Source organism: Heloderma suspectum, chromosome 1 (genome assembly GCF_057233095.1).
Source record: "Heloderma suspectum isolate Gila_16-S chromosome 1, 16-S_ref, whole genome shotgun sequence".
Taxonomy (NCBI): domain Eukaryota; kingdom Metazoa; phylum Chordata; class Lepidosauria; order Squamata; family Helodermatidae; genus Heloderma; species Heloderma suspectum.
This window is the reverse complement of record NC_139458.1, coordinates 333,105,943-333,115,622: the sequence shown is the minus strand read 5'-3', so window position 1 is coordinate 333,115,622 and position 9,680 is coordinate 333,105,943. Positions and strand designations below refer to the sequence as shown.

General features: G+C 45.2%; 1 protein-coding gene across 4 annotated transcripts in view; it reads left to right on the top strand.

The window, feature by feature from the left end:
* Positions 1-1,710: 1,710 nt before the first annotated feature.
* Positions 1,711-9,680, top strand: part of ECHDC1 (ethylmalonyl-CoA decarboxylase 1) — a 50,343-nt gene continuing 42,373 nt past the window's right edge. Inside the window, exons 1-2 of one of the 4 annotated variants that reach the window (XM_084827479.1) lie at positions 2,206-2,309; positions 3,187-3,240. Coding sequence is in view for 1 of the 4 variants with exons in the window: in XM_084827482.1 (XP_084683608.1) it covers positions 2,171-2,309 (139 nt within the window). In the remaining 3 variants the exon portion in view is untranslated. Of the gene's footprint in view, positions 2,310-3,170; positions 3,241-9,680 lie in introns of all 4 variants that reach the window. The other 3 variants (XM_084827481.1, XM_084827482.1, XM_084827480.1) reach the window with 3 other exon arrangements.

The window sequence follows — 9,680 nt, the reverse complement described above, 5'->3', positions numbered from 1 at the left end:
GGCCGCCTATCCTGATAGGATTGCGCCCTAAAGTGGCCATTCTTGGACAAAGGAATTTCAGTGACAGATATCAACAGGAGACTGCTGAAGTACAATTCATCAAACTCTATTTCCTGCGTTTGAATAAGGACGAAGGTTTTGTTTTTGTATTTTTAAAAAAATCACACTACTTATGTTAATTGGCCCACCACTGCAGTGATGTCTGCATTATCACCCAACATCTTGTGGATGGCAACTGTTAAGGTTATGAACTGTTATGAGTAGGGATGGCAGAGAATTTCGCCACGGATTCAAGTGAGCCCCCAGAATCCGTGGCAGAATGGCCTCCTGCCCCCCTGCCTCCCCACAAAATCCCCCCAGGACGGAACTTACCTGGGGTAGATGCGGCGGCTCCGGCAGCTCCTGGTCTCCTGGCCAGCCGCAGCTGGGCTGCTGCGGCCATTGATGTCCTTGCAGCTGTGATAGGCTACGTAAGTATTTACGTAGCCTATCACAGCTAACTCCCCCCCCAAAAAACCCAGCGTATGCAAATAGCAGCGGCTACGGCGGCCGCCATTTGCGTTCCCTATTTTTCGCCGTTCTATTACGGTGAAAAAACGGGGAATGCAAATAGCGTAGTGGGCGCTATTTGCGTTCCTTTTTTTCCGCCGTAATAGCTTATGTAAATATTTACGTAGGCTAGAATGGCCCAAAATAGGGAACGCAAATGGCGGCTGCCGTAGCCGCCGCCATTTGCATACGCTGTTTTTTTTGGTTGCTGGGATAGGCTACGTAAATACTTACGTAGCCTATCACGGCAGCCTGGCTGAATGCAAATGGCGGCCGCTATGGCAGCCGCCATTTGCGTCCGCAGCAGCCTGTCTGCGGCTGGAAATCCGGGGTGGGATTTGGCTGGGCAGGATTCTAGGGGGGAGGACCAGATCGCCTCCCCCCCGTCGAGGATTCCAGGGGGAGGGACGGAGTGCCTCCCCCCCACCGCGAAAAATTCCGTGAAAAGGTGAGTTTCGTACATCCCTAGTTATGAGCCAATGTGATGTGGCTGCAAAAAAGCAAATGCTATTTTGGGTTGCATTAATAGAAGTATAACTTCCAAATCACATGAAGTACTAGTTCCCCTCTACTCAGCACTGGTTAGGCCTCATCTGGAGTACTGTCTCCAGTTCTGGGCACCACACTTTAAGATGGATGCAGACAAACTGGAGAGGGCTCAGAGGAGGGCAACAAAAATGATCAGGGGACTGGAAACAAAGTCCTATGAGGAGAGACTGAAAGACAGATCAGAGTAGCTAAGATATCCTCCCATGTTTAGCCTTGAGAAGAGAAGGGAGATATGATAGCGCTGTTCAAGTACTTGAAAGGCTGTCACTGAGAGGAAGGCCAGGAACTCTTCTTGATCATCCCGGAATGCAGGACACAGAATAATGGGCGCAAGTTACAGGAAGCCAGATTCCAGCTAAACATCAGGAAAAGCTTCCTGACTGTTAGAGCAATACGACAATGGAACCAATTACCTAAGGAGGTGGTGGGCTCTCCCACACTGGAGGCCTTCAAGACGAGGCTGGACAGCCATCTGTCAGGGATGCTCTGACTTGGATTCCTGCATTGAGCAGGGGGCTGGACTTGATGGCCTTATAGGCCCCTTCCAACCCTACTATTCTCTGATTCTAAGGTAATCATTACTGTCTGTCTTTTTCTCTCTTTTTTGCATGTCAGTTCCCACCCGACAGGACAGTTCACCTCTCTTCCCCACTTCACGATTATATACATCACTTCATGCGTCCGATGAAATGGGCAGCGTCCACGAAAGCTTATGCCAGAACAAACGCGTTAGTCTTGAAGGTACCGCAAGGCTCTTCGCTGGATCTGCTGCAACAGACGAAACGCCGCTCCCCCGCTGGAAACTGATAGAGTGCTTGTAGCGCCAGGCGAGGCCACCGCGGGACGTGCGTGTGATGCCTGCGTGACTCCTGCTGCCGCTCCTCGCGCCAGCCAGGGAGAGCGCAGCGTCTTGCATGCTAGTTAACCCCGCTCGGTTCCCGAAGATCAGAGTAGCTAAGATATCGCCCCGTTTAACCTGCGCGTTTAGAAGCGCATCTTAAAAGAGCTGACCCCGCCCTCTCTCATCGCAGCCTCGCGACCGCCTTCCCCAGGTCTTCCCCCGCCCCTCCGTATGCATCCTTACGTCCGCTCCCTCCTGGCGGGGATCTCTTATGTAGGGTGGCGGTTGCCCGGCGGACCGCTTTCGCTGCAACACCAAGGCTTTTCGCTCTCTGGGGCGCTGCAGCGCTTTCGGCTGCTGCGGGGCGCAGGTGGGTGATCCCGGCTTGTGCCTGGGCCTAAGCGCGCTCGCCTTTTTTGCCTCCCCGCTGCAAGTACTGAGATACGAGTGAGGCACTTCAGGGTTCTCCATGCAGAGACTTACCCCTCACGTTGCAAGAACCTTGCAGGGAAAAGCGGCTTCTAATTCGGGCATTGTTCATATGCCTGCTGGCTTCCTTCCCCAGTGTCTCTCGTAATTCAGTTCTTCCTCTTTCTTGTCTTCCTCCTTGTATTAATCATAACGCAGTGCGTAATTATTAAGGCTGCAATCCTATAACACTTACCTGAGCGTAAGCCTCACTGAAATCAATAGGGGTTACCTCTGAGTAGACATATATAGGATTGCGCTGTTAGCCAGTAAACTGTTCCTAGTGGGGAAAGGGAAGTAATGGGACTCTGTGACCCAGAAGGGAGTGTGGGTTCAGTGTGGTTCCATTTAGCTTCTTTGCGCATCATGGCATTCTACGTGGAAGTCGATTATGTAGCAAGTTTGTGCTAATCCTGTATATAAACCATCAGGTTGGCAGGGAATGGTATTCTGTATATGCTCGTAGGAATCTTTCTGGGAATTAGCCATGGCTGCAATGAAGCTCTGATTTGGGGGCTTTAGTCTTTCCCTTATGCTCCTTCTCATTCTGTAATCTTGGTTTGGGCCCCCCCCCCCATTACATTTTCATGAATGAAATCTCAAAAGTAAAGGAGGTTATGGAGTTCAGGATCTGTAAGGTTCTGAGATACAGGTTGTGATCCTAAATGTACTTGCTTTGGGGTGACACCTATTGAATTCAGTGTGACTTACTGTCAATCATGCTTAGGACTGAAAGTGTATTAATTATATCACGGTCTCATAGATTTTTCTTGGTCTAGATGTGCATGTTTACTTGGAAGTCTCATTGACACAGTAGAAGAACTTAATTGGAAGTAAGTATGGTTAGGATTGCATCATACTTTCCCCCTGCTTCCTCAGCATCTCTTAACTCCCCCCCCCCTTCTATTAGTTTAAAGGTAATTAAAGTTGATGGTACAAAAATTGGTTTCCTTCAAGCATATCCTGAGGCCGTTACACAAATCTCTCTCCCTAAAGCTTAAGTGTGAAGATTTGACAGTGAAATGTCAGCATGAAGTGTGCACAGAATTCTAATTGCTGGTGGGCAAGAAATTCCCATTTGAATTTTATTACCAAACTGACTGCCAGTTTAATTCATACAGCATTGATTATTTCTAAATGTGCTATACTATGAATGCTTGTTTGCTCTTCTTAACCCATCACAACTTGGAAAGCAGCTATGTTTGTAAATATCTTGGGTGGGGAGGTAGAGGGGCAGCTGTTTTAGGCAAAAAATATTCAAAAGCAGATAATTATCTATCTATCTCTTTCACACACAGAGATTTATATCTGCTTCCTATTGGGATAAGGTTGTTTACCATTCACTGCAGCTGTTGAATGAGCTGTCTACATACAGAGATTTAACTCTTTTAAGAAATGTGATTTTTCTGAATTGGTACATGGCCTCACCCTACAGCTGTCTATTCACAACTGTTTTCTAACTTCAAGTGGACAGGGTGTTCTTTGGTCTCAGTCTAAGGCATTTTTGCAGAGTATGTATGTTCTTACTAGAATATTATTTTCAAAAGTTTTGAGCTGTCATGTTGGCAATCATGTGAAGAGATATCCAAAACACTAAAGCATGGGGGTGGGGAGCAAATAAACAAAGCCTTTTTTTCCTTTCAGTTTTCACATTTCATGACTTACAAGATCATGACCCAGAGATGCTAGAGTATATGCCCTAAGTTCAGAAATTAGCATGTGATGTGGCATGGAGATGGTGGCTATGGTTTAAAAAAGTCACTTACTAAAAAAGGTTGCTGAATTTGCTCAGCTCTACATTATAGGACTATGTTGATTCATAACAAACTGTGGGGTCTCTTTCTGGGGCTATCTGCATCTAACGGTGGCAGATATTGGGTTAATTAACCCAGAATTTGCTGCAGCCCTTGCTGGGAACTGTCTGTGGCCATTTTGAATATTCAGCCACATTGGACTAATTAGGGGTTGCTACATGATGCCCAAACATGGACACTATAGGTGAACCATAGGTTAAACAGTTCACAGTTAACCTACAATTGGTAGTTAGGAAGAGAACCCATGGTTTGCTATTGGGTTGTGACCTCTGACCTGGTTTGCACGTAACAACAATCCAGAGTGCAGGTTGAGTATGAGTTGTTGTTGAATTTTGGAGTAATGTGACTCATGAGCTGTAGTTACATGTGAGTCCTGCACTATGGTTTAACTGTGTTGTTAACCACAAACATCCCAGAGTTCACAACCCAACAACAAACCATGGGTTCTCTTACTGGGTTCTTCGTGGTTAAGAACCCATAGTTAAACCATAATGCAGGCTTCATACACAATGACAGCCCACGATTCAACAACAACCCCTACTCAACACATCTGGGTTGCCATTATGTGTGAACCATGTCTCTGGTTAATAACCCATTGTTAAACCATAGTGCAGGGTTTGCAGATAACGGCAACCCACAATTCAACAACAATGCATGATTTAACAACAACCCATATTCAACCCATATTCTGGGTTGTCATTATGTGCAAACTAGGCCATAGAATGTGCATGCATAGGTAAGACTTGGCTGTGGTCCTTTGCATTATGACCTATTTTTGATGTATGTTGGTGAACAGGCTTAGACTGTTCCTGTTCTTTGGTAAAATTAAGGTAAATACTGTTTTAAAACATTGATTATCACTATTGTCAAAACCATCATCCTAAATAATTACTTATCATGTAACCTGCTCTCTTTCATTTTGAATACTCAGTGGATGTTTAATATAAACTGGAGACCCTTTGAAGAGAAGTGCTTTGATAAAGGTTTGATAAGTCTGTATTTTGTATACATTTCAAATCCACTTAGGAAACGAAAAGCCCTTGAATATATATGAAGTACAAAAGTTATTAAAATTTATAAACATAATCATGTATTTGTTATTGAGTGCCATCAGCATGCATGGCGCTTTATGAAGGACAAAAGGCACAGGCTACCTGAAGAACTACTTTACCAGTTGTGGGGGGGAACTGTTCCTAAACATTGGTGGTGCAGGGTGGGGGTGGAGGGTAGAAAACAATTTATGTTTTCCCTAGTTTCTCATAATGTACTTTTCTATCTGTTTCTCCTGATGGACATTGGTGGGCTCTAGTATCTCTGAATAGACTATCTTGCAAGATCATTGGCTTATTCTTTTTCTCAAAAGGGGCATCTGTTTCAACTTTGGAAATGGACATAAAAGTGTCATATGTATTTAGTGTGTGAAGACAAAGAAAAAAACTGCTTAAATCTGAGTGTTTCTGAGAAGTCTCAAGGGCTGTTATGTCACTGCAAGCTAGTTGGCATCTGGTGGTCTGTGATGGCTTGGCATTTGCAGTGTGAACCCTTTGTTCAAGTGCTTCATTCCATCCTTTTCTTTGTCCTCTTCTTCTATAGTCTATGGAGGTGGACAATGAGGTTTACATGGCAGTACTGATGGTGTCCATGTTTTGCTGGGCTGGTGTAATGAATAAGGTTGTTAGGTTGCAACTTGGTGGATCTTCACTGTACCTCTAAATCCTCTGATGTGTCAAGACATGAGGTGGCTATGACTTCTCCTGCCATTCTTGCCCTTGTTATTTAATCTGCCCCTTCTCTTTTGCTTCCTGTAATGAGCAGGAGCCCAGGTGTGTCATGCAGCAAGGTAGAAGGAGTGGATGACATGACCAAGGGAGCAATGTGTGCGGGAGAAGCAGGGCTGCCTTCGTGATATATCCTAGTGGGGCTGCCAACTTTAGAACCACCTTTTAAGAGCAGCTTGATGTGTAGGCAATGGACCCTAACAGACTTCCTCTGCACATTCAATGAATGTGCATGGAGAGGGTTTCATTGCAGTGGCAGATTCCACCCAGAGCTGTGCACATGCATCAGAATGTCTGTAGAATGGGAAAAGAGTGATTAAGAACTCTGCTTATCCAACTTGCCCTTGCAGTGCTGAACATCCCCTCTCCCCCCGCCCCCCGTGCACACACTCATTATATGCATGTGGCACAGACCTGCCACCCCAGCGCCTGTCCAACAGCAACCGCAGCCCTATGGCTAGCCTCCATCTTTCCAAGGTGATCTACATATGTACTTTCTGCCTTGACAGAGATCCCCATTCAGTGTTGTAGTGGAGCCAGGGCTTGCAGGGGACATCTTGATGAGCAGGGATGCTGTGGTCATTTGGCAGCCCCCCGCCCCTTATGATTCCCTGTTCCTTCTGAGCTTAGCTGAAATCCTCACAGTAGCTAGGGGGAAATGGATTTTTCCAGCAACAGTATATAATTCCCTGTTGTAATGCAGGGTGGCTTGGTTTTGAGTGAGCAATTAAGGCCCATTAGCTTTACCAAAGACCTGCTCCTGGTGGAGATGAAAACTGCTAGAACTGGTTTGTTGATATGGATCAAGACAGTTGCTTACATTTTTGGACTCTCCTTGAGTGGATGTGGCTGTAGGGACTGTTGTGATAAGTGCCTGCACTTCAAAATTGCCACTACACTGCTGCTGCCCCCCTCCTTTTGATATGAGAAGTCTGCCACCAGTAGGTAGAGCAATCTCCTTTTTAAGTAACACCTTTCTAGCCACATCTCGAGCCCCAAAAGGTGGGCAGAGGGTCTTCCTGCCTACGTACATCTTATCTGATTGGTGTACACATGCTGGGCACTCACCCCTAACCCCCCTGGCAAACCACAATAAAAATGGATTAAGATCCCCCTATTCCAGGGATGGGCAACTGGTGGCCCTCCAGATGTTTTGGCCTACAACCCCCCATCAGCCCTCACCTTATTCCTTGTAACATCTTTTGACCATCCATGGATGCCGTGCGATAAAATTGACCCAAGTGTACCCTCTGCGTTGTGAGTATTTTTCTCTGATAATTTAGCATAGGTTAGCAAGCTTTTTAATGTCTGGTTTATTTGCCTGCATGCAGTTCATGATCACCTATGGTAATCAGGCTGGTGCTTAAATACAAGCCTGGTCTAAGTTGTGGACTAGAGAAACTGTGTGTGGGTGGGTTGTTAATGGAGGTGGTGAGCCCACACAAGGGAAGACTGCACAACCCCCCATGCAAAATGGAACTTCTCTCCTCCCTCCTTTCCCTGCTCAGGTACTATTCCCTGTGTTTTAAATATTGTACTAAGCTAAGATGAATTGGGAAACTTTTGTGAGCAAGCAGGATCCCAGCAAAGAGTTAAGAGAGACGTCTGATTTGGGCCATGGGCGTAATATTTCCTATCTGTACTTGAGGTCTTAAGGTCAATATGCCTGTCCATTAGGCCTTTCATGATGACATCTCCAGAACATGCATAATCTGGAGCTATCAAGCTTAAGTTCTGTTAGGAATATGCCACCTTCTTGTGAATCTAAATCTTGTTTTGTAATTGGCTTCTGTGGCTGGCTGATCTTACTGGTGTGACTGCATAGTAGGGGCAATGCAATGTTTTACTATTTGCCATAAGCTCATCTGTAGTTTAAAATGTGCATCCGCTGCTGGCCTGGTTTAGAGAGAAGCTGATTTTGCCTTGTAGGTTAACAGTAGTAGCATATTCCTACAACGGTGCTTTGAGCAGATATTCTTTCCAGGCAAGTGGGCTACACTGCCAGTTGCATTCTGTGGACTTCAGTTCCTACACTTCTGCCTTCCATCGCACTCTGTAGCATGCAGCAGTTGGCTGCATATAAGGTAAAAGTGAAAACACATTTAGGGCGCAATCCTATCCAGATAGGCGGCCGCCTCCGAACTCAGAAGCGACCGCCTATCCAAAGCAGGGCAGGAGAAGCACGGAGGGGATCATTCCCCCTGTGCTTCTCCTGCCCTTCCCTGCAATGTGGAAGTGGGGGGAGGTCGGGTCAGTTCCTGGAAAACAAGGTATCCTATGTCCGTCTAGCGGCCATAGGATTGCTCCCTTATTCTTTAAAAATACTCTTTGAAAACTTGTCAGAAGTCTTAGCTGGAATAACCTCTTGGAAATTGTCTAAAAGCTTTCAATTTTGCTGACTTGGGACCAGGATTAAAAGGTGGGATATAAATCTCTGTTATGATTTTAGCTTCTGCTTTGGATTGTATTGAATTTTAGATGAGATATTTTGTGTGTATCTGTTTTTAAACCTGTTGTCTGTCACCCAGCTCCATCTTTTCCAATGAACTCAAAAGTTATTTTTAGCTAGGCTTACAGTTCTGGAAGGAAGGTGGTTAGTGTTGTTGCTGAAGAATAGATTATTTTTTCAGCTGAATTGCTTGGGGTTGTGGGGGAGGTTGGAAGGGATGCTGCCGCTCTGCTGCCTCTCAAGCAATCTCTATTCTCGCCGCAAAGGAAGCTAGGATACCTGCCTGGCTGGGCGGGGTAGACTACAGGAGGAGGAGGGTTGTGTGTACGTACGTGTGTGTGTGTGTGTGTGTGTGTGAGAGAGAGAGAGAGAGAGAGAGAGGGAGAGAGATTGGTGTAGCTTGTTTGCCTGATTGTCTGATGGGAGCACAGTAGGTTGTTTGCATAACTACCTACCCAGTGTAGCTTGCTACCCATCATGGGTTACCGTGACATGTGAACAGCTCCAACGTATAAATAAATGTTAGCAGGTAAAAAGTACATTTGTATTCATTTGAAAGAGCCTGCATGTATTGGTGCTGTTGACATATTGGTGCTGTTAGCAGCCCTAATAGAGATAGTTTTAGAGAGAGATTGTTAATTTGGCTTCAGCCTTTATTTAACGGGAGCTACCACCACCATATAAACAAAATCTGAGGCTGCAATACTATGCCCTCTTAGCTGAAAGTAAGCCTCATTGAACTCTGTGGAACTTACTTCAGCGTAAACATGAATATTCTGTTTCTAACAGATCTTAAAATTAGACCATGGTGTGTGTGTGTAAATGTGTACTATATGTAAATGTATACAATTGGCTATCTTTAGCCAGTTGAAAAGCACCAACCTTCCTCAACCTGATGCCTTCCAGATGTGTAGGACTACAGCTTCCATCAGCCAGAAGGGTATGATGGAAGTTTTAGTTCAACACATCTAGAGGGCACCAAGTTGTGGAAGGCTTGTCTGCATGGAGCATAAAAAAGACAAAACAAATGAATTCAATGTAAATTGGAAAACACTTGATTTGCCATCCAAAAAATTGAACTCTTCAATAGAGACAATGTTTGGGGAAAAAATGAAATAAGATGAAGTTAGGGTAGAAGAAAGGAGAAACAAAGAGCACAGATGTAATTCTGGTAATGCATACTGCCTTCCCTCCTTTTTTCTCATTTAGTTTAGGTGAAGCGTTCAGAGGTA